Source organism: Grampus griseus, assembly GCF_964374135.1.
Source record: "Grampus griseus genome assembly, chromosome: 6".
Taxonomy (NCBI): domain Eukaryota; kingdom Metazoa; phylum Chordata; class Mammalia; order Artiodactyla; family Delphinidae; genus Grampus; species Grampus griseus.
In genome coordinates, this window is record NC_139000.1 from 12,086,621 (window position 1) to 12,111,466 (window position 24,846).

General features: G+C 39.2%; 2 protein-coding genes across 3 annotated transcripts in view; both read left to right on the forward strand.

Moving 5' to 3' along the window:
* The first annotated feature begins 679 nt into the window (after positions 1 to 679).
* Positions 680 to 5,656, forward strand: ZBTB6 (zinc finger and BTB domain containing 6). The gene is made up of 2 exons (XM_082655794.1): positions 680 to 732; positions 1,860 to 5,656. Exon 2 carries the CDS (start codon positions 1,869 to 1,871, stop codon positions 3,141 to 3,143), a length of 1,275 nt encoding a protein of 424 aa, XP_082511920.1. The 5' UTR covers positions 680 to 732; positions 1,860 to 1,868; the 3' UTR covers positions 3,144 to 5,656.
* A 4,557-nt stretch (positions 5,657 to 10,213) lies between these two features.
* Positions 10,214 to 24,846, forward strand: part of RC3H2 (ring finger and CCCH-type domains 2) — a 46,633-nt gene continuing 32,000 nt past the window's right edge. For both annotated transcript variants that reach the window (XM_082657605.1, XM_082657606.1), the window contains exons 1-4: positions 10,214 to 10,384; positions 17,958 to 18,255; positions 20,787 to 20,904; positions 23,505 to 23,738. In XM_082657605.1, coding sequence (XP_082513731.1) covers positions 18,025 to 18,255; positions 20,787 to 20,904; positions 23,505 to 23,738 — 583 coding nt within the window. In that variant the 5' untranslated portion in view covers positions 10,214 to 10,384; positions 17,958 to 18,024. The remainder of the gene's footprint in view (positions 10,385 to 17,957; positions 18,256 to 20,786; positions 20,905 to 23,504; positions 23,739 to 24,846) is intronic.

The window sequence follows — 24,846 nt, forward strand, 5'->3', positions numbered from 1 at the left end:
AAGGCAGCCAAAGGGTTTACTGGTTCCCAATTGGGAGCCAAGTAATTCACGGGCAGTTCAGGATGGCTTCAGGGATGATGTGATTTATGAACGATGGATGAATGGGATTTTGAAGGATGAGTGGTAGGAGGGATAGGGCATGTTGGAGGAACAGCCGGGCCAACGGTTGAGATAGAAGGCCTGGGTTTGCCAAGGAAGTGAGAGGGGTAGGGGCGTGGGGAGGAAGCGATAGGTTGAGCGGTGAGGTGGGATCTAGATCCTGATGGGGCATTAGCTAGGCAATCTCGAGTACTGATCCCGATGGCACTCTCCTCTCCTTACCTCCGCCACCTTTTAAATTGTATATTTCAGGGTAAGCAGAGGACCTGGCCCCTAATAATCCGGGAGGGCCTCCCAGGGGTCCCGGTGCTGGGTACTCTGACAGACGCGCTGTACCCCAACTTCACAACCCGTCTGCTATTCGGATGTTGAAGAGAGCTCACGGAGGGGACCGGCTTGAGTACCGAAAGTGGGACAGGAGAGATGGGACTTGCCAGAATTCGGGGGCTTTTCTGTTATTCCAGGCGTGGGGGGAGTAAGGGAGACTGTCTCAGGATGTCCTTCCGGGACGCCCAGCGGGCCCCAGTAAAGAATGAAGCTAGTTGACACCGGATGTGTTTCCTCCCAGGCTGACCCCACCTTCCGGCCTGGGCCGCCGCTGCAGTGGAAAGCTCGGCTCTGGTTTCTGAGTCGGTGAGTGAGCGCGTGGGAAACTCCGGCAGGTGGGGAAGCCGGAGGAGGAGGCGGAGGAGGAGGAGGGCAGCAGCGAGGCGCGGCCCGGGAGTGGCTGGAGGGGTGCTGCAGGCACCTGGCCGTCAGGACCTTGGTCCTGGCAGGCTTGGCTCGGGAAGACCTATGTGGCGAACTGGAGGATCTTCCAGGCCACCTGTGGTACGGATTCAGTTCAACAGATATTCCCGAAGCTGCCCCTGCTCTGTGCCTGCCCCTGTGCTCGCTGCAGGAACTCAGATGAGCCAGGCTCCATTTCGTGGTGTTCTGAGAGCAACTGACTCTGTCCGGGAGACGGGTGGATAAATCTTACTTGATTTGAGCCTTCAGCCAAATCACTAGCTGAAAGCGCGAATGTAACATGTGCAGAGGTGTAATTGGGTCTTCTTGTCTGGCCAGTGGTGAAAATCTAAATATCAAAGAAGCTTCAGTGTAAAAGATAGAGGAAAGGTAAAGCCATAACGTTGGTGAAGGCCAAATAATGAAAGATCTTGTATTTGCTAAGAAGGTTAGGCTGTCCTGGAGGTAGAGGAGAGCAATGGAGGATTTAAAGCAGAAGAGTAAAATAGAATTTTTAAAAAAGTTTTAAAAGATGTTAATCTGGTGGTACTTAGGAGGGTAGTTTGGAATGTAGGAAAGTGTGGTATCAAGGAGACTGCATTGGTCCAGGTGAACAGAAGGAAGACCTGCAGTAGTGATGAGGCGTAGGAAGTTTGGAAATTACATTAAGGTTTCTAGTTTGGGAAACTGAGTTAAGTCCACTTAGTAGTGGGCATTAACAATGTCCTTGACCACAAGGCACATACAGTTTAGTCGAGGAGAAAGACATAGAAACTGTTGAGTACAATTCAACGTAATAAGTTCTGTAACAAAAGTATGAAAAATGTACCACAAGAGCATAGAGAAATGCGTTTTATTTTTCTGGGTCTTGAGATGGTTATATAGGGGTTCACTCTTAGCGCCCAGGTTAGAATTTGAGTTGTCTTTTACCCAGTTTAGGTTTAGGATTTTTTAATTGTTTGTTTTTACTATCACAGCGTAGGAAAGCATCCCCGATCCTTACATCAATGTTTATGTTTTATTTTGCTTAGATTGTGACCATGGCTGCTGAGTCTGATGTTCTGCACTTCCAGTTTGAACAGCAAGGAGATGTAGTCTTGCAGAAAATGAATCTCTTGAGACAGCAGAATTTATTTTGTGATGTGTCAATTTATATTAATGACACTGAGTTCCAGGGGCACAAGGTGATTTTAGCTGCTTGCTCCACTTTTATGAGAGATCAGTTTTTACTCACGCAGTCAAAACATGTCAGAATCACCATCTTGCAGAGTGCAGAAGTTGGCAGAAAATTGTTGCTCTCTTGCTACACTGGAGCACTTGAAGTTAAAAGGAAAGAGCTTTTGAAATACTTGACTGCTGCTAGTTACCTTCAGATGGTTCACATTGTGGAAAAGTGCACAGAAGCTTTGTCAAAATATCTGGAAATTGATCTTACTATGAAAAATAACAATCAACATGCTGACCTGTGTCAATCCTCTGATCCAGATGTTAAGAATGAAGAAGAAAATTCAGATAAAGACTGTGAGATCATTGAAATTTCAGAGGATAGTCCTGTGAACATAGATTTCCATGTTAAAGAAGAAGAAAGCAATGCTTTACAGTCTGCAGTAGAGAGCTTGACATCAGAAAGAAAGGAAATGAAGTCACCAGAGCTGTCTTCAGTAGACATAGGTTTTAAAGACAATGAAATTCGTATCCTCCATGTGGAATCTATCAGTACTGGGGATGTAGAAAATGGGAAGTTATCACAGCCTTGTACCTCTTCAAAAGCAAGCATGTATTTCTCGGAAACACAGCATTCACTGATCAATTCTACAGTTGAGAGCAGAGTGGCAGAAGTTCCTGGGAATCAAGATCAGGGCTTATTTTGTGAGAATACTGAAGGAAGTCATGGTACAGTGAATGAGATTCAGAATCTAGAGGATGCTTTTTCCCTGAGGCACCAGTGCCCTCGGTGCCCTCGGGGGTTTCTTCACGTTGAAAACTATCTGCGCCACCTTAAGATGCATAAACTGTTCTTATGCTTACAGTGTGGGAAAACGTTTACACAAAAGAAAAATCTCAACCGGCACATTCGAGGGCACATGGGCATACGGCCCTTTCAGTGTACTGTATGCCTGAAGACATTTACTGCTAAAAGCACACTTCAAGACCACTTGAACATACACAGTGGGGATCGGCCATACAAATGCCACTGTTGTGACATGGATTTCAAGCACAAATCTGCTCTCAAAAAGCACTTAACCTCTGTCCATGGCAGAAGCAGTGGCGAAAAACTACCCAGGCATGATCTGGAAAGGCAAAATCGACTATAATTAGAATCACACCTTGCTATGTAAGCCTTACATCATTCTGTTAGGCAAGTCTTTCTATAGAAATGCAGCATTTGTAATATTGCATTTCCAACCCTATCTTTGGGTCTTATTTTTGGTCTACCTACACAAGTTATTCTTTCTGAACTTGTACTACCAGTTCCAAAGTGTGGGAGACATGTTAAAGCTGAGAGGATGCTGTCTCATCTCATACATTATATATAAGTCCCAGTGGTTTACCTAGAGAAATAGTGTTCCTCTTAAATATTCTTGATTCTAGTGACAGAGGACCAGCATTATTTCCAGATTCTGACTTTGAGTCTCTAGGTAATTGATATAAGTGTAAAATCCAACCATACCATAACTTCAATAAATTAGAATAATGGGAAGAGAAAATAAATTTTAAAACATGCTATTACCCATTATTAGTGATTTTAAAAACAGGACTGGTGAATTTTTTTTTTTACCAACTCTATTGGATTCCAAACTAAACACCAAGGTATCTATTGTTTTAAACCATAAAGGAACACAATTCAAATTCATTTGGAAGTAGCAGACTTTCCTTATACATAAGCTAATATTCCTTACAATAATATTTCCATGAGTTGTTAGTATACATATTTTAGAAATGATTAATTGGGCCTAGGTTTCTTGATTTTATTTAATACGGTTACATTTAATAATTTTGTGGCCAGTAGAATTATACCATTGGCATGAAGCTCTAAGGTATTTTTTCTGTTTCCTTTTTGAAATTTATTTTATTTGTTGGTTAACGTACAGTAAAATTGACCTTTGTTTTTGGTGTACAGTTCTATGAATTTTTACATATGTACAGATTTATGCAACCACCACTGCAATTAGGATACAGAACATTCCATCACCCTCCAAAACTCCTTTATGCTTCCCCTTTGTAGTCAGCTCCTCATCCTAGCACTAAACCCAGGCAACAGTTCTCCATCACTATAATTTTGCCTTTTCTGAAATATCATAAATGGAACCTTATAGTATGTTCCTCTTTATTAAAAAAAATTATGATTTATTTCTTTCTTTTGGCTGCACTGGGTCTTAGTTCCAGCACACGGGATCTTTTAGTTGCGGCATGCAGACTTCTTGGTTGCAGCATGCATGTGGGATCTAGTTCCCTGACCAGGGAGCGAACCCAGGCCCCTTGCATTGGGAGCACGGAGTCTTACCCACTGGACTACCAGGGAAATCTGTAGCATGTTCCCTTTTGGTATTCCTTTTTTCACTCAGCGTAATGCCTTTGAGACTCATCCGTGTTCCTGTGTGTGTCAGTAGTTCATTCCTTTTTCTGTCTTGAATTGGCAATATAAGTTTTCTTACTGTCACTAGATGAGCAGTTTAAATATGGGTAGCTATTAGTATCCTCTTAATAACTTTTCATTTACATTAATGCAATTTTTATAACCCTCCCTATAGTTTTCTTTTTTCATTTTTCCTGAAGTATTCTATTTGCCTTTTCCCCCTCAGTTTTATGAGATGTACTTGACATACATCACTTTATGAGCTTAAGGTGTATAGCATAATGTTCTGACTTACATATATTGAAATAGTGCAGTAAATTTAGTAAGGATCCATCATCTCATAGAGATACAATAAAAAGAGAAAGCAAAAAAACATTTTATTTTTCTTTTTATGGGGATATTGACTGAAAAAAATGCACAATGCTAGAGTTGCTGTAAGGACAATAAAGATTAAGTGGTCATGGAGGTAGAAGGAGCAGAGGATCCATCACACCCCACTGCACCCTCTGGACTTCCTGTTAGGTGAGAATTATATACCTCCTACTTCTTTTAGTCACTGTTTTCCAGTCACTCATAAATAAAAATTGTCTGCACAGGGAGCACCAGGGCCAGGGCAGGGGAGGGTGCTTCCCTGTACCATTAAAATGCTCATTTTAGGTTCCTGTCTTGAACAGGTTTAAGATAAAAGCGTACAGTTCTGTGGGCCACTTATGTTTCCTCCTAACAAGTTGAAAACGATTTTAATAAAAAGTTGTTTTTGCCAGCAGGTTTCTCACATGTCGTGCTCATGAGGCTCAAGCAACTCAGTGGTTGGGAACTTGGGTCTCCAAGTGGTCGCTGTCGGGCAGTGGTTGGATATGGGATCATTTGTTTTTTGGAAGTTTACAATTTTTTTCAGCCTGTCCTCCCAATTTGCTGAGTCCCAAGGCATCTTGAGATGAGTTTTCTGTCTCTGCATTACCACCTTGTCGTCACGATTCCTTGCCAAGATGTCCAGGTTGGCCCTTTTCTTTCTTGTCAGACAAGGAGCTGATAGAGGACTTGATGACCTTCTTCCTGGGGGCTTTGGGCAGCGAGTCCTGGCTGCTGTTACTACTGCTGGGGTTGCTCACGGGGCCATCCTGCAAACCTTTTGAGTTGTGCACATCCCTGGTGTTCTCGGGGCTGGCTGTGTGCAGCACCCCCTTGTGCATCTGGTCCAGCCGAAGGGACAGCGGGGAGGAGGGAGCCGAGGTTCCACATTTTATGGTCATTTTGTCATCTTGTACCGCTTCTCGGGAAGCTGGTGGCCTGGAAGTCTCCTCACTCAGCCCTGGCAGCCAGCCTTTCTGGGGGTGCAGCCACACCACGCTGCTGCTGAAGGAGTCTGCAGGCCCATCTGCCACGGGGAACCTGACATCTGGGACACTGCCCAAGTGGGGTCGGCCTTGGTGATGGAGCTCCTCTCAGCCTTGTCTCGTCCAGTTAAGCTCTCAGGGCTTCCAGGTTTAGTCTTAGCTGATCCTTACCATGTTGCATTTCTTCTAACTGCGTTTTTGCATTCTCAACTTCTAGTAGGAGAGACTTCTTTGCTAGAGTAGCTATTCTCTCTTTAAGATGAAGCTGAAGCCTCTTGTTAGATTCTGAAAGAAGCTTGTCAACAGTGTCCGATAAACATTATGTTCTTCATTCATTTTCTCTCTGCCTTGCCTTGGAGAGTGCAGCCACACTCTGGGCCAGCTCTGCCTCCACCTTGGGGAGCACCTCTGCTATCTGCAGGGTCTGCTGCAGCTCCTGCTGTGCCAGCTGCAGGCGTTCTTGCAACTGGCAGTTTTTAGCCTCAGTTTCACGGACATCTCCTTTCAATTTCGTGTTCATTTCCTCAGATTTAATGAGGTCTTCTCTGGCCGTGTACAGATTTCCTCCAGCTCTGTAACGTGAGTAGAGAGGGCCGCCAGGCGCTCCTTCATCTGGCTCCGCTCTCTTGACTGCTTGTCCCTGATTTCCCCAGAGCTCGATCAATTTAGCAAGGTCTTCCTCGTGAAGATCTTCTTCAGAGAAGACCTATAGGTCTCCACCATCATGTCCCTGTACAAGGCCCTCTGAGCAGGGTCCAGGTATTCCCACTCCTCCTGAGTGAATTTTATAGCCACCTCCTCAAAGGTCAACCGTTCCTGAGAAAGAGCGATCCCAGACTCCAGTTCTTTCCTCTTCCAGGCATCTTTCTTAGGCTGTTGAAGCCAATCTTGAAAGTTTCAAAGGTACTGTTTAATGCTTGGAATCAGCATACCCTCTTCCTGTGCCACAACCATGCACACATGGGCGACCTCACTATGTGGAATAGACTGCTGCCGACAGTCACAGGAGGGATTCTGCACAGTCATCTCCCACAGAGACCGACAGGTGAGGTTTCCCACACTTTGCTTCAGATCACGCTCGCCCAGGAGTTCCCTGGTGGCCTAGTGGTTAGGATTCTGGGCTCTCGCTGCTGTGGCCTAGGTTCAGTCCCTGGTCAGGGAACCGAGATCCTGCAGGCAAATAAACTTTCCAATATATGAGAAGAGAAGAAGAATGCACTCAGGCCTGGAATAAATCTGACCAGTAAGGGCCACATCCGGATTTACTTGGGGCGGAGGGCCAGGTGCTGGGATTTTAGGTCCCTAGAGAGTCCCACACCAACAGGAAGGGTAGCAGGGTACGGCACAGCACAAATTTACCCTAGAAAGAAGCCCTCCCTGGAGTTTTATTCTGTATTTCCAGAAATGTGCCAAAAGCAAAACGATGACTGTGTAGTTATTTCACTGAGAGCAATATTTCAAATTGTGTTATGAGCCATCGCTCTCTAATATCCCTGTCCACATATAACACAAAACTTTTTGTTGTTATAGCAAGATAAAAATATAGTGCAGGAAAAATCATATTTTCTAAAACACAGGAACTATTTGTAAAGAAGGCTGACTGGATACATCTTATTTCAAGATGTTCTGTTCCTCCTCTACTCACCTCAGCTTTATTTAGAATTTCTGCTACGTTTAGTTTCTGTGGAAGCCCTTCCACATTTTAAAATGTAATATACTTTGTACCATTTAATGAATTTTGTGATGAATCACATGTTGATTGTTATAAATGTTAAATATCTTTTTTTGTGATACTTCTGTGAAAAATATGTTCTTTATAGATTTTTAACTCTGGGAGAGATTTTAAGTAACCCAGCTCTAGTGTTAGATAAGAAAAACAACTTCATAATTCCCAGGTCACTAGTTAGTGACATTGGGTAGGTCACCTCTCCTTGAGCTTTTCTTAAATTTATATGTAAAATAACAACTTTGATCTTGATAATTTGTAAGATCATTTCCAGGTCTAAAATTCTATGATTTTATATTTAAATCTTCCTGAGTTTCTAAGAACAGAGGGAAAGGCAAGTGAGGAGAGTTTTGTGTCTTTATGAATGTTGCTATTTAGTACTCCATTGGAGACAGAACTTTTCTAAATTAAAGAGTGTTTTTCTTCCACTGGAGAATTTGATAGCACAGCGCTCAATTTTCTTTCCCATTTGACTTATGATTGGCCATTTGTAGGCATGAGAACACTTCCCTTTCAGAAATAGTTTGTGATTGAAGTACTTTTCTTATTTTTGCTTCCTAGGATGAAATTTTGTGGGGGAGGGATGGAAATGGGAGGGGAGAGTAAAAGAATAGTAATAAACTATTTCTTTTAGAAATTGGTATCTATCTTTGATGTTTGAAAAAATTATGGTTGTACTATGTTTATGCTTTATGTGTGCCTTGTAAGATTCTCGTGAAATTTTTTGTAAGCACTTTGAGATTTTTGCTTAGGGGGAAGGGGTGTTTTGTGAAAGTGATGGTTGTTATTTATTATTATTTATTCCTGTTCGGTAGCACAGAGGGATCTCAAATCATTCCTAGGAGAGTGTCTGTTTGCATGATGTTTCTAAACAATTTCAGGAAAATGAAATCTTTTTTTAAAATGCAGGTATGGCAAAGTAAAGTGTTGAATTTATTCACTGAAAACATTCACTTTTAGTTCTTTGTGTTTCTGATATGATGGGAAAAATATGCAGCATGTTTTGGTTCAGCCTCTTCATTTACTGGATTTATGTATAAAGGATCTTGGAAAGACAGTTGTTACTTTGGTGTAAGAGAAAATCCTTGCCATTTTTCCCTGGATGTAACTATCCTATATGTTTACATAAGAAATAATAAAGTGGAGATGGGAATGGAGAGTTTTGTCTTTTGTCTAATCTGTGAATTTTAAAGGAAACTATTTTTCCTGGCTATTCATTTAATCATTCATTCAACAAATATTTACAGAGTCTTTACAATATATACCTGTATTAGAAGTTAGGTAGACAGACAAAAATCCCTACTCTCAAGAAACTTGTGTTGTACTGGAGCGAGACAGACAGTAAGCAAGTAAAACCAATGTACTGTCAGATTTTGAAAACGGAGTTGGAGAAAATAAAGCAGGGAGGGAAGGAGAATTGGAATTGAAATTTTAAGTGTGATCAGGTCACCTTTGAAAAATATTATCACATTATCACATACCACTGTCCAGTGGAATGGAAAAAAGATATGTATATATCCATCGCTATCTAGTTGAATGGAAAACAGTGAACCAAATGAATCATTGTTGGGAACCTTTCTATTGGGTTGGCATATATTTCATAAAGAGAAGTGACTGAAAGGGATAAAAATGCATTAAAATCTTTGATGTGGCCTATGAATATTTTTTTTAAAAACACTGATGTTTTCCTGCCATCTGGGTAGTAATAACCATATGTATATATATATTTAAACTCATTATAGTTTATAAACTACTTTTCCATATGTCTTCTAATTTGTGGTGGGTTTACTTCCATAAACGCTCTTGTTGGACATCTGGTTTCACATTGGAAAGTGACTTGTTTAATTAAAATTCATGGCCATTTTCTTAACCTGTGTTTTTTAGTATCTCATCAGTAACAGAGTACATAGTATCTGCCTTTTAGGATTATTTTGATGAGCATGTGAAACAAAATAGTAAAATTAAAAATTTTATTATGTAACTCAGGACCTGGCACGTAATATAGTCCACTAATGTATTTCCCTGATCCCTCTTCCCAGCCTGCTTCTTCATCTATAAAAACAATAAATTCTACCTTGCAGTTTACTATGAAAAGAAATCCTTCAACAAATATTTATTGAGATATTGACGCCAGAATTTGTGACTGAATTTTTATCCCTGCCATCTTCTGAAGAGCCCAGAATTCTCTCTTTAACAAAGGGATAAGGCGTTAGTGCCAGGCAAACAAATTTTTTTTTTAAATAAAATAGGGAGATTGCTTGGCCCCTATGTGGAGAGACTGAGGGAACCTGTCAGCATTTAATTATGAGAGAGTGAGTACAATATAATACAGATGCCTCAGATTATGCTCAATCCATACCACGCCTTCCACAGTGGGAGTCAGACACTGGCTCAAACCAGTGTCTAGGAGGCTGGCTCGAGGCGCATATGAATGTACAGGGAGTTTCCCATCAAGCTCTTCGGCTTGCCCAGGCCTCCTAACAGCACCTCCCACAGTGCTCCAGAGCTCCCTAGTCACGTGAAGGGGTGGTTCTGTAGACCCGAGGAAAACTGATGCGCAGTCCAGGGGGCGGGGGCTACTACGCTTCTCTTCCACCTCCCCAGCTCCCGGTCAGGCGTGATCTCGCGTGAGGTGGGGAGTATCTTCTCGCGAGAACTAGGTCGGAATCCCTCCAGGTCCGCCTCCTTGGTGAGGAGGAGGAGAAGGAGAAGGAGGCGGAGGCGGAGGGAGGAGGAAGCCCCGTCGCGGCCTCCGCCGCCGCCAACGGGGCTGTCCCTGTACCTCCCGATGGAGTTTGACGCCGTGAAGCCGCCGCCGAGCTCTGCCCCGGCGAGACGAGGCGCCTCCGTCGCCGAGCCGCGCGGTCGCGGGGCTCCCGGGAGCGGCCCTTAGCGACCCCGCCCGGTCCCCCTCAGGTAGGGCGGGGGCGGGCACGATGCGGCTCGGGGCCAGCCTGGGTCCCAGGTCCCCGGCGGTCGGGCGGGTGACCGGTCTCAGCCCGGGGTCTGTGCGCTGTCGTCGCCGGTGCCCCGAGGGTAGGAAACCGAGGGCCGCACCTGACACCCGGACCGGGCCCGGAGTCTCGGGCCGGAGGAGGCCCCTCGCCCCGGTAGGGCTTTTTCAGTACCAAGCGCCCGGCGCTAATGGCCACCTCCGGTCGACACCGGCCGAGGGGACGCTTCTGCCCCTAAGGAACCCATGCAAGCAAAGACCAGGCTTCCCTCTCCCTTTTCAACACCAGTTAGCAAGAGTGGGGTTGGAGGAGGTCCTCGAAACCAAGTCCTCTCCTGGCTTTTCGGCTTTCTGCCCTGGGGCTTCCCGAGATCCTAAAGCAGGAATGGTGGAGGCGATCTGAGTGGTAAATAGGGACCCTGGCTAAACAATGCCCTGGGAGGGCTTAACCTCCTGGGAGGGAGAGGGCCGGACCAGAGTGGTTGCACAGTGGTTGTGACGGAGCAATGGCGTTGAAACAGCCAGGGAATTCTGCTATGGTTTTCTTTCCCTCCTTCATTTTTCCTTCTTGGGGAAGCCTCTTAAGGAGACTCTTCCACCATCTTAGAAGAATGGTAGAAAGCATCTTTGTTTCTCAGAAGCAGCTCTACTTTTCTCTATTCTTAGCTTTCAGGAAGGAAGAAGATGGGGGTAGCTGTCATTTCCATCCTTGGAATCACAGAACAGTTTTAAGATACCGGCAGATAGAACCTTGACATCAAAATAGCCTCAAGTAATCACTGACATAAAGTAGATCTAATTTCATGATTCCCACCCTCTTTTTTTGTTTTTAAAATAACTACCTAGTTCCCTTTTAATTCCTACTCTCCCCTTAGCTAGGCCCCTTCTTTTTAATTCCTACTTTCCTCCCACCACCTGTGTTAGAATGACTTTGTATCCCAAATAAAGTGCTTGAGTAATCTTTTTTCTATTTTTGTATTAGTCAAACTTTTAAGTTCCAATAGGAACTTTTGATTAACTTAAGAAAGTTAATGTTGCTACACTAAATTGATATAATTATACCCAAAAGCAAAGAAAGAAGTATTTTAGTTAGCTTTGTGCAGCCTGTTTATAGTTAAACATAAAAATTTAGTTGTGGCTTCTCGAAACATTAAGAAGACTTCATGGATTCTTTTATCTGTCTAAAAAGCTGCACCACTGTTCTAACATAACATCCCTTTCTTATGTTGTTTACTTCCACATTCAGTTCTTGAAGAAATCGAGGCCATTACATCCTGTCAAAGACCCTCTTTCAATATTGCTGTTTTTGTTGATTTGGAGATTGATGTTTTCCAAATTTTTAGAGTTTGGAAAATAGCTAGAAGGACAAAATGTTAAACATACATTCCAGACATGTTTAGAAAAAGCAGATGTTATAATTCAGATTGGCGCCTATTTGAGGATTTAATTGCAGTCGTGTTCATTAGTGGATTCTTTGAGTTACTCCTGATCTGTTATTACTGTGGGGTCAACCTGACATTTAAGAAGACTTATGTTCTTTGTTCATATGTTTTCATTAATTCATTTTCTGCTTTTGTAGTTTGCTGTGTCTTCCAGTTTAAAAAAAGTCAAAAAAATTCTTTTGGGAGGGAAAGCATTTTTCTTTACACAGAATTTTATATTCAGAAATAGAACTTCCACATTGTATGCAATATCAAATAATGATAAATAAACTTACAATAAGATCTTATTATAATAAGTACTTGTTTATTGTTTTGGTTGGACTGGGTTGAAGTTTCATTTTCTATTGATGCAAAAAGGAAGCATGTAGTAAAATAAAGCCAGCTGAAAATTTAAAATAATGCTTTGCACCTAGTCTCATAAATATTAAGTTACGTCTTTATGATCTTCAGGCTTTTTAGTTTTATGAAAACCTTCCTAAGTGTAGATGTAACTTTAACCTCAAATTCTTAATAAAAATTAGTTTTGAGTATTACTTTATAATTTTAAGTACTCTAGAGTTGCACAGTCCAACACTAGCCGCTAGCCACATGTGGCAATTGAGCACTTGAAATGCGGCTGGTGTGAATTGAGATGTGCTATAAGTGTAAAATACACACCAGATTTCAAGACTTAGTCCAAAAAAAAAGAATTAAAAATATAATTTTTTATATTGATTACATGTTGAAATGATATTTTGGATAAATTGGGTTAAATAAATTATTATTAAAATTAATTTCACCTGTTTTTCCTTTTTTTAATGTGACTCCTAGATATTTTATTTTTTCTTTATTTTTTTTAATAGATCTTTATTGGAGTATGATTGCTTCACAATACTGGTTAGTTTCTGTTGTACACCACAGTGAATCAGCCATATGCATGCATATGTCCCCATATCCCCTCCCTCTTGAGCCTCCCTCCCAACTACTAGATATTTTAAATTACTTGTAGCTCACATTATATTTCTGCTGGACAGTGCAGTTCTAGAGTACTGCTCTTCCAAGAAATAAATTATCTGAATAGAAGTAGATGCATGAAAACCAAAAATTTCCTGTCAGAATGTCTTCTTATAATCAGAATAACCAAAAGGCTAAAGACTTTGATAATATGAAGGGTAAATTTATCCAGTGGCCATTATTTGATAGGCAGAAGTGAGTAATTAAGTTCTATCTCAAAAAAAGTATTTTTCAGGTAGTCATCACTAAAGTAGCAAAACTTTATTGGTTATATTAGTTAAAATAGAAAATTATCCCATTACTGTTCTAATAGAAGGCATTGAAAGTTAAATCTCATTAAAAAACTGAGTTCAACCCCATAGTGGATTTTAGAAGTAAAACTTGGGTCATATATCTTTCATAACATATACTGAAGCACGTATAATAGTCTTTTTTTTTTTGCGGTACGCGGGCCTCTCTCACTGTCGTGGCCTCTTCCGTTGCGGAGCACAGGCTCCGGACGCGCAGGCTCAGCGGCCATGGCTCACGGGCGCAGCCGCTCCGCGGCATGTGGGATCTTCCCAGACCGGGGCACGAACCCGCGTCCCCTGCATTGGCAGGCGGACTCCCAACCACTGCGCCACCAGGGAAACCCAATAGTCTTTAACATTGTAATTTAGTTCCTTTTTTCCAGTCCTTTTCATAAGTTTGAATACTGAGTTTTAGAACTTACAGATTATTTTCATTGGTTTTGTTTGTTAGTTTTATAGGTTAAGGTCTAAATTGTACCTATGATGCTTTAAATATAATTTTTTAAGTCCAAAACTAATTATTTTTAAGGTTTCTGAATTGAGAAGTACTGTTACAGTCCATTTCAGTAGCTTAAGTTTCTCACATGGGTGAACTAAAATGAAAACAATGTTTTAATTAACAGACCTGAGCCCTAATGTTTACATCTGTATAAAGAGAATTGTGAAATACTGTATTTTTTTATTATACAGTAGTGAATGGGGCATAAACCTTACTCTGACATTTTAAAATCATGTTTCATAGTCCTGAACTGAGTGCATAATATCATGGTGGACTAAGAAAATGAAAGTACTTAGGTGATAAGCAGTTTGCCTTTAATAAAGCAATTTCTAATTTGCATCATGTAAGAGGTGTCTATTACTCTTCCTGTTTTATGAGTTAGTACGCATTACAAGGAACTTACAGCCTGAAAAATTACTTGAGTAAAAATCTGTTTAAGGTCTCCTCTCTAATATAGCATTTCTCACTCCTATGCTTTATCTTGTTCTTCAATTTTAGTAACTAGTAAATAAAATGACTTAATACAAATAATTTAATTTGAATGTTTTTCTTAAGTAGTCCCTTTATATATCTAGAGGTATGGGCTTTTTAAGCCATTTTATCTCAGTTTGAGATGTTTTGGGAGTATCTTTAGGATGGATACTTACTTTACTGTTAAATATAAATGTTATTAGCAATTTAAAACTTTCATAGTTTCAAGTAAGTTACTATGGCATGTATTAGTATAAACCTGCGAGTTCTACACATCAATATATATTATTAGCTTGCTATGGGTCATTTAGATGCTTTTAAAAAATAAATTATAGAGACAGTAGGCTATCATTTTTGATAATTATAAAAATATTTTCTAGGTAAACATTTACAGAGTGCCTTTGAAAGGAATGAAAGGTCAGTTTTGTCATCACTAATTAAACCTTTTGGTGTTTCAGACAAAATTTTATTTTGTCTTTATCATAATTGAGGAATCTAGAATTTATCAACAGTGGTACTGAGGAAAAACATTTTAAAAAGTCAAACCGTTTCTGGTATCTTACCAGGAAAGTTCAGTTTGTAATTTTCCTTTCAGAAAGTTAGAATCTGACACATAGCAGAAGGAGAATTTGGCAAATATTTTTTTCTTTCAAAGGTATTTATTTGATTTCTGCTAGAAGTTAAATGTCTCAGCATTAATTATATTAAAACATCTGCTGTTCTTAGACCTAGAAACACATATGAGATATTAAAACTATCAAGTGTATTCCTGAATAATTTGAAACACTTCAAAACTAGTAGGCGAAAATATGAAAGGCAGCATTTTTATGTTTGGTTCAAACTGAAAGGGCTTTTCTCCCCCCACTTATTAACTTTAACGTAAAGCATTTCAGGATGATCTTGGAAAACTAAGTAAGGAAAGAGTATTTGCTACTAGTTTCCTATTACCCAGTGGCCCATGGTATCCTAACCCACAGAATTAGCATTTCCAAACAGGTGGCCATTAAGAAAAAAATAGATGCAGTGTCTTGTTTTGATAAATATTTTATCAGTTCAAGTTATTAACTAAATTAGGGCTCTCAGCACTAGATTTAACATGAAATTCATCCTTCCTTAAAGGTCTTTTCCTTGTATAATTCGGCAGCCTAGAAGACTAAACATTAAAAATGTTGAATAGTTTCAAGGAGTGATGTGTTCACCTGCTCAGTGCTCATCTCTGAAGTTCGAAGCAGACTTTTTAAGATTGATGGCATTGACAGATGCGGAAATGTGAAAGTGAAATGTGTAAAATAAAGTAAACATAGTTTGCAAGATTTGGGTAGTTTATAAATAAAGATATTAGATACTTTGCATCAGAGCTGTTTGAGGAAAAGTTTGTGTAGGTGCTTTTTACACAACAAGTTCTGTAATTCATTTTTACCAAGGTATTTTTTAAAACCTTAGTTTTTTTGAACATAAAAAGCACAATAAAGGCTAATAGAATTCCTCATTTGAGTGTGGGGTTATTTGAGAATCAGTTATACACTTTTCTGTCCTGAATCTGATTACATTTTAAACATCTAATTTCTGTGGCACTAATATATTTGGATTGGTAAACGTTCTTATGAAATAAAGTATTGGCTGATAATTGCCCTAAATACCTAGATTTCTTGTTCACCAGAGAGCATCTGTCAGACTTATATAAGTTTTGAATTGGACGATGCAGAAAATTTGTGAAATGTAGAGTGTTCAAGTTCGGGATCTAAAGATTGTATTTTAATTTTTATATATATTTTTAAAATTATTTATTTATGTATTTATTTTTGGCTGCGTTGGGTCTTCGTTGCTGTGCGCGGGCTTTTCTCTGGTTGCGGCGAGCGGGGGCTACCCTTCGTTGCGGTGCGTGGGCTTCTCATTGCGGTGGCTTCTCATTGCGGAACACAGGCTATAAGGCACGCGGGCTTCAGTAGTTGTGGCAAGCGGGCTCTATCTAGAGCGCAGGCTCAGTAGTTGTGGCACATGGGCTTAGTTGCTCCGCAGCATGTGGGATCTTCCTGGACCAGGGCTCGAACCTGTGTCCCCTGTACTGGCAGGTGGATTCTTAACCACTGTGCCACCAAGGAAGTCCCAGGATCTAAAGATTTTAAATTAGAGGTTTTGATACTAAATATTTTATTAAAAATTATGGAATGTTTTAATCTTAGGAATAAGAAAAGAAAAATCAGTCATGTTTTTCCGTGTGCCTTTTAATCATATGCATATATAAAGATAGAAATTTAAACAGTTGACCCTTGAATAATGCTGGGGTTAATCCACATATAATTTATACTTGTCCATCTGCATCCATGGTTCCTCTGCATCTGTGGATTCAATCAGCCATACTCCGTAGTACTGTAGTATTTACTACTGAGAAATATCTGTGTATCTACCAAATGTAAAATGGATGGCTAGTGGGAAGCAGCCGCATAGCACAGGGAGATTAGCACAGGGAGATCAGCTCTGTGCTTTGTGACCACCTATAGGGGTGGGATAGGGAGGGTGACGCAGGAGGGAAGAGATACGGGGATATATGTATATGTTATGTATATGTATATGTATAGCTGATTCACTTTGTTATAAAGCAGAAACTAACACACCATTGTAAAGCAATTATACTCCAATAAAGATGTTTAAAAAAAAAGCATTATTAAAAAAAAGAGAAAATTATATGTGTATAAGTGGACCTGGGCAGTTCAAGCCTGCATTATTGAAGGGTCAACTGTATTTTGCTGTTTTTCTGTTTAGAGTTATTAGATAAGAATATTATTTTATTCTTCAACATCTTGCTCATTGGACCTGACAGTTTTGGGGTTATATATATATATATATATATCACTAACTGATATGTTTTGTCAAAAGTATTGTAGGGAATTACATTCAAGATTTGTATTTTCTTTTTTTTTTCTTTTACTTTGGCACTGTATTTTAAGGTTAGCATCATTCTTTCATTTATGGACAAATGGCTCTATCATTAACAGTCTTCTCTCATACTTTTTCAGTACCTTAGTTAGCCTCATAGTCATGTCCTGACCAGAGATTTCCTCTTTTGTGAAACTGCCAAGGTGAACTATCCTTGACTGACTTGGTCATTCAGGTGGCAAAGCTGTTCCTTCACTCCTGACTCACCGTGATTTTGTTTGGATCAGTATTTCCAGAGTTCACTAACTCTTAGGTCATATCTTACTATGCTTGGGGGTAGTAGATATCCAAGGGAAACACTTTTTTTTTTTAATTAGCAATTCAAAGTAATTTGTTTTTCTGAAAATGAAATTGTGGAAAGTTAATCTGTTTATTTGATGTGGTCATTAAGAAAAATACATGAAAGCTTTGATGCGCAACTGATATAAATATGTTTAGTCAGAAGGAGCACTATTAGGATATTGTTTCTGCACAAAAACTTTTCAGAAATTTAATTCAGCAAATAGATTTAAAGAAAAAGATGTTCAAAGCATATAGAATTATTCAGAATTGTTTTAGGTTTTGGGCCTCCCTGGTGGCATAGTGGTTGGGAATCCTCCTGCCAATGCAGGGGACACGGATTCGATCCCTGGTCCAGGAAGATCCCACATGCCGTGGAGGAACTAAGCCCGTGCGCCACAACTACTGAGCCCACGCCTAGAGCCCGGGCACCGCAGCAAGAGAAGCCACCGCAATGAGAAGCCCGCACGCAGCAATGAAGACCCAACACAGCCATAAATAAATAAATTTATTTTTTTAAAAAAAGTGTTTTAGGTTTTGAAGCTGTGATGGTTGACTTAAGCAGTTAACTCTTGAAAGGTGAATGATGAATATGTGGTTAATTCTTACTTTTGTCCATTTCCAGCTTACAAAACACTACCCAGCAAAATAATGATCTGCTAGACTGCTAACCCGAGCATCCAGCTTCCACAATGCCTGTGCAGGCAGCTCAATGGACAGAATTTCTGTCCTGTCCAATCTGCTATAATGAATTTGATGAGAATGTGCACAAACCCATCAGTTTAGGTTGTTCACACACTGTTTGCAAGACCTGCTTGAATAAACTTCACCGAAAAGCTTGTCCTTTTGATCAGACTGCCATCAACACAGACATTGATGTGCTTCCTGTCAACTTCGCACTTCTCCAGTTAGTTGGAGCCCAGGTAACCTTTCAGGATTTTACGTGTTTGATATAAGTAATAATTATAGAACTTTGTTCATTAAGGGGTACAAAGTATGTTTAGGGATATTTGAGACATAAAAAATACTCAGGATACCTGATTTTCATTATTGTATTCCGCAAATGATTTTCTTTAGATAATGTCATAAATCCTTATGCAAAACTGTAAATTGCATATAATTATATACTTTTTTGTATTCAGTGTTGTGGTCAAAAGTTATGTTTTTTTTGTTTTGTTTTGTTTTTGTTTTTTTTGTTTGTTTTTTTGCGGTACGCGGGCCTCTCACTGCCGTGGCCTCTCCTGCCGTGGAGCACAGGCTCCGGACACGCAGGCCCAGCGCCCACGGCCCACGGGCCCAGCCGCTCCGCGGCACGCGGGATCCTCCCAGACTGGGGCACAAACCCGCATGCCTCGCATCGGCAGGCGGGCTCCCAACCACCGCGCCACCAGGGAAGCCCCAAAAGTTATGTTTTTAAGTGATTTTGGTGGATAAGAAACATTTTTGTATAAGCATATGTAAATATTTAGTCATTAGGGTGCGTGAAAAGAAATGTAATCAAAGCTTTGGCCAGAAATCAACCATCTATAACCCTTAAGTGGAGGTTTTTTGGTTTTCTTTAAAACTTCACTTGACTTTTAGGATGATATTATAAATGAGAAAATAGGTCTGTATAGGTATATATACATATATAAGATGTATATATAGAAAACCAATTTCTAGAGTGTCAGTAACAAATTCTGCAGTTTCTGCTTATGCTCATATGCTATAGAAATAGCATATCTTATTTATCATTTTACTGAATCAGCAAGACCCTAGATTTATCATAATTTTCATATAATGAGGGCCTATTTTGTGTTAGGTATGATAGTAAGCAGTCCACATCTATTATCACTAATTCTTGTCATAGTTCTTCTGGTAGTTATTATCCCCATTTTACAGGTGAGGAAGAAGATGAAATTCTGTACTTCATGTACTACATATTAAAGCAAGAAAGTAAGGATTTTTCTGATTAATCACTTCTTAGAAAATTCAGTGAATTAAAATACTCCATTCCTTTAGTGTCTTGATATTTGAGGTTTTCCTTTTAAAGCACATTTCTTTTCAGTGTTCATAATCCAGTTAGACACTCTGAAATCAAGATGCATCTATTTATCAATAGTGTGTCATAAATTAATTGGCAGTTTTTTCCTTAATGGTGCATAAAACAATGGTGCCTCTTGCAAACAGTGGCATCTTAGATTCAATAAAATACTGTAGATTATTTGTAATAATACTAGCTATCATTTAGCATCTGCTATAGGTCAGGTATTGTGTTTTTTCACTTATAAATGTTCTCTCAGTTGGTCCTTAAATTATCTTGCAGGTCTTTACAATATGACTTCTATTACCTTTTCTATTACCTTTTCAGCCTTATCTCCTGCTCTGTCCTCACTCTTTCTGCTTAAGCCACACTGGCTTCCTAACCAATTGTCAGATGTACCAAACTTGTTCCCACCTGAGGGCTTTTTCAGTGACTGTTATTTTGCCTAAGATACTCATTTTCTCTCCTCTTTCAAGTCTATATTCAAATGTCATGATTCCCAAGGAAGCCTATCCTGACCACCCCTGTTAAAATTGCAATCCCCCTCCAACACTCTCAAATCCCCCTTATCCTTGCTGTATAATTTTTACTGACCACCTTCTATCATACTATATATTTATTTTTTTAAAAAATTTATTGGCTGCTTCCTTTTTACTAGAATGTAAGCTACACAAGGGCAAGATATTTTGTCTGTTTTGCTCACTGATAGATGCCTACTGCCCATAACTGCTTGGCACGTGGTAAGCACTCCATGAATATAAATATTTGTGAATTAAATTGAATTTTCATAATGGCACTGTGAAATAGGGATTTTCATCTTCATTTTGCAGATAGAGAAACCATCTTGAGCAGTACAAACTAGACTTGGAGCAGTTAAATAATTTACTCAAGATCATTTGTAGCAGTTGCAGAGCTGCCCAAGGTTTTACCCAAGTTTTGACCTTTCATTGAGAACAAGGGGGGACAGACCATAAACAATAAATATAATAAGTAAGTTATATAGGAAGCAGGTGCCAAGTGCTTAGGGGAAAAAAGTTCTTGCCTTTTTTTGCTACTTTTTATTTTGAAATACTTTTTTTAATTGCGAAAAACAGTACACAGAGAACCTGTTAACTTTCTGCAGCTTCCCCTAATGTTAACATTTTTCAAAGTTATAGCATAGTTATCATCCCTGAGGAATAACATTGATACATTGTACAATTAACTACCTCCTTTTTTCCTCTCATTAATTCACCCAGCCCATGCTATTAAGTATGATATCCTTGGTTCTTGGAAAGCAGATTGGCTAGGTGTTTGGCTTTAATTTCACTTAAACTACTTTGATTGTCTGTGTATTAGAAGTTTATACTCACCAAGATTATTATCAAATATAAAATTAACAATTGCATGAACTGGATGAATGTATTTCTTCAATTTTTCTTTGTTTTTTAGGTACCAGATCATCAATCAGTAAAGTTAAGTAATTTAGGTGAGAACAAACACTATGAGGTTGCAAAGAAATGTGTTGAGGATTTGGCACTCTACTTAAAACCACTAAGTGGAGGTAAAGGTAAGTTCATAAAAAACTACTTTTATGGGTGAGTAGGACTTGGTAATACGTTAATTTTGGAAGACTTGATGTTGATACCCTATTAAATAATTTTGAGTTTTGATAAATGAGTTTGCTTAAAGGGATCATGGAAATCTTTTTGATTGAGAACATTATACTATTTTCTAGAGATAATCAATATTGTTATTAATTTAAGAATTCATCAGACATACTACATATTGAGATTTATACAATGTTTATATTCACTGATTAAACTAATGGTGCTATAGCAGAATATTAGTTTTAATGAATCCTACTAAGACAATGTATTCATTCAGTCATTTATTAAATTTTATGGAGCACTTACAGTTAACTTACATAACTTACAGGTTAGGGTCTTCATGGAGCCCACAGTCTATTGGGGAGATAGGCATATAAGCTCAGTAAGTTAAGTGCTGAGACAGAAATGAAATTCTCTTCTGTAGGTAGGTAGCAGGTCATAGATGTAATAAAAAGTTGTTGAGTGAGTGAATTAATCAAGTATTTATTTTGTATCTGCTCTGTGCTTTCCACTGTTGGATATTTTGGACACTGGCTTCCTTGAGAAACTTATCCTATCTACCTCATTCATGCATTGAACAGATACTTAAAGAGCATGTCCTAAGTACCAGGCGCTATGTTATAAATGATAATTGCTGTGGAAAGAAAACAGTATAGTTAAATGGATCAGAAATGTCAGAGTGAGGGGAAAAGGGTGGGTTGCAATTTTAAACAAGGTGATTAGTGTAGACCTTGTTAAGATGGTAGCTTTCGAACTTGAGATGAAACAAGTGAGGTAGTTAACCATGTAGGTTACTGGGAAAAGACTGTTCAAGGCAGAAGAAATAACAAAGTCCCCAAGGCATGCCTAGTGTCTTCAAAGAACAAAAACAGGATAATGTACGGAGAATGTACCTGGAGTAGGGTGAGTGAGGGGGAGAGCAGTATGAGGTAATGAAAAGGAATGGTGAGGCCAGATGTTGTACAGAGTTACAGGCCATTTTAAAGACTTGAGCTTTTACTCTTAGTGAAATTGGGGAGTTACTCTAGGATTTTGAGCCAGAGGAATGACATGATATGACTAATGGTAAAAGGGTCACACTAGCTGCTCTGTTGAGAATTCAGTGTAGAAGGACAAAGGGAGAACCAGGGTATTGGCTGACGGGACAAAGTTAGTGGAAGTGCAGCTAGTGAGAAGTGGACAGTCTGGATGTTTTTTGAAGGTAGAATCAAGAGAATTTCCTAAATTATTGGATGTGGGTATGAAAGAAAGAGCAGGGTCAAGTATGACTCCTGAGTTTTGGGGTCTGAGCACCTGGAAAGAGAAGTTACCATCAATTTACACAAGGAATACTGCAGGGACATTAGGTTTAGATAGGAAGATCAGGAGTTCAGTTTTGGTCATGTTGAATTTGAGATGTCAAATCTTCACTTGGATGCTGTTAGGTAACCAGTGGACATATGTTAAGGAATGAGGTATGAGTTGTAATTTTGGGAGTCATTGACATACAGGTAGTATTTAAAGCAATAAGACTGGATGAGATCACCTAAGTAGTGAGTATAGATAGAGAAGAAAACAAAAACTGGGTCCTAGGCTGTTTAACATTAGGAAGTCAAGAAGAAAAGATGAAATCAGCAAAGAAGACTGGAAAGGAAGAAGGAAGGAAGAAAATTAAGAGACAGAGGTGTTCTGGAAGCCAAGTAAAGAATGTTTTTAAAGGAGTTAAGAGTGATCTGTGTTGAGTGCTCTTGAAAGGTCAGATAAGATAAGGATTGAGAATTGACCATTGATTTAGCAAAGAGGAGGTAATTGTTGTTATGAGAAGAGCAGTTTTGGTCAAGAGATAGTGGCAAAAACTTGATTGGAGTAGGTTTTAAAGATTGTGAAGCAAGGATTTGGAGATAGTGAATATAGACAACTCTAGAGGATTTGCTGCAAAACGGAGGAAAGAAATGGGGCAGAGCAGGTAGGGGAAAAGGGATGAATAAAAAGATTTATTAATTTTTTTAAGATGTATGAAATAACAGCATGCTTGTTCTTACTGTATGTTGATGAAAATGATCAAGTAGGAAGGGAACAATTGATGATGTGGGAGAGAGGGAAGAATTGCTGGAGCAATATCTTTGAATCTGAAAAGGGAATAGGATCTAAGATTTTGTCATTAAACCGTGTTCTAAATGTTTTATATACAAAACAACAACAAAAAAAGCCCCCAAAACTAGAGCTGTTGTTAATCATTACATTTAGATTTTTTCATTTATTTAGGTCTAAATTTATCTTCAATAGTTTTAGTGAAGATGAAGAATAGACTAAATAAACCCAAATTACTCTCTTTTGTGGGACACACGTAGCCTAGAGAATAGGATACCCAAATAAAATTCGAAGTAACTAAAAATTAGGCTGCAGTTACCACAGAGAACAGGGACAAAATAGTCATTGTTAAAAAATGAAAGTACCTTATGGGGACTGATTAGGAATTGTGGCTTAATAGTTAAATACTAGATATTTTCATTAAATAGATAATGAAATTTGACTTGTCTTTTTTGATTGAAAAAAACTGTAGTTTCCTTTTTTCCTAAAGGTGTAGCTAGTTTGAACCAGAGTGCACTGAGCCGTCCAATGCAAAGGAAACTGGTGACACTTGTAAACTGTCAACTGGTGGAGGAAGAAGGTCGTGTAAGAGCCATACGAGCAGCCCGTTCACTTGGAGAAAGAACTGTAACAGAACTAATATTACAGCACCAGAACCCTCAGCAATTGTCTGCCAACTTATGGGCTGCTGTCAGGGCTCGAGGATGCCAGTTTCTAGGGCCAGGTAAGATAGATCACTGTCTTGCCTTTCTTATTGGCTATCAGAGCTAGAGGATGCCAATTTTTAGGAGTAGGTGAGAATACTCAGATTTATACTTACAAATATTGACATAATCAAAGATAAATTAGTTTTTATTAATCATAATTTATATGATAAACAGTGTGATAGTGTTTTAGAATGAATTTCTCATTTCTTTAAGAAAAGTGACACAGATCCAATTTTACAAATTAGAAAAGTGAGTTAGAGAGAGGCCTAATAATACACAGGTAGTAAGTAAAGAAAAGTAAACCTTTTTATGAAAGAAATTAAAAGTTCATGATTGTCTTTAAAATTGGGAAACAAATTATTAGAAAAAATAAAAATCATCAGGGGATGATTCCTTTATAGTTACCATCATCTACATTCTGTTTAAAAAATCTTTACCTGTACCCAGGTTATGAAATACTTTCCTTTGTTATCTTCTTAAAGCTTTATTGTTTTGCCTTTCTTATTTAGAACTATAGGCTAGGAAGAATTTGTTTTTGCAAAGGAAACTTTTTTACTAAGTGGCATTGGGACCACTGGATAGACATGTGGAAAAAGATAAAATTGGATGTAATTTTTTTTCTTCTTCTATTTCTTTTTTTCATGGATGTATTTCTTTTTTAAAAAATATTTTTCTATTTATTTATTCTTAGCTGCATTGCATCTTTGTTGCTACACGTGGGTTTTCTCTAGTTGTGGCGAGTGGGGGCTGCTCTTCGTTGTGGTGCGCGGGCTTCTCATTGCAGTGGCTTCTCGTTGTGGAGCATGGGCTCTAGGCACATGGGCCTCAGCAGTTGTGGTACGCAGGCTCAGTAGTTGTGGTGCACGGGCTTAGTTGCACCGTGGCATGTGGGATCTTCCCGGACCAGGGCTTGAACCCGTGTCCCCTGCATTGGCAGGCGGGTTCTTAACCACTGTGCCACCAGGGAAGTCCCCATGGATGTATTTCTTAATACTCCTTAGCTACATAAATCCAAGTAGGTTAGAAATACTTATGATTAAAAAATAAATTGTATAGGTAATAAAAACAAATACATGAGTGAATTCCTTTATAACCTAGGAGTAGGAAACACTGTTTTCTTTGGCT

Bases quoted from the DNA above. Each gene is read 5' to 3' on its own strand.
- ZBTB6 (XM_082655794.1), top strand. From the start codon at position 1,869: ATGGCTGCTGAGTCTGATGTTCTGCACTTCCAGTTTGAACAGCAAGGA.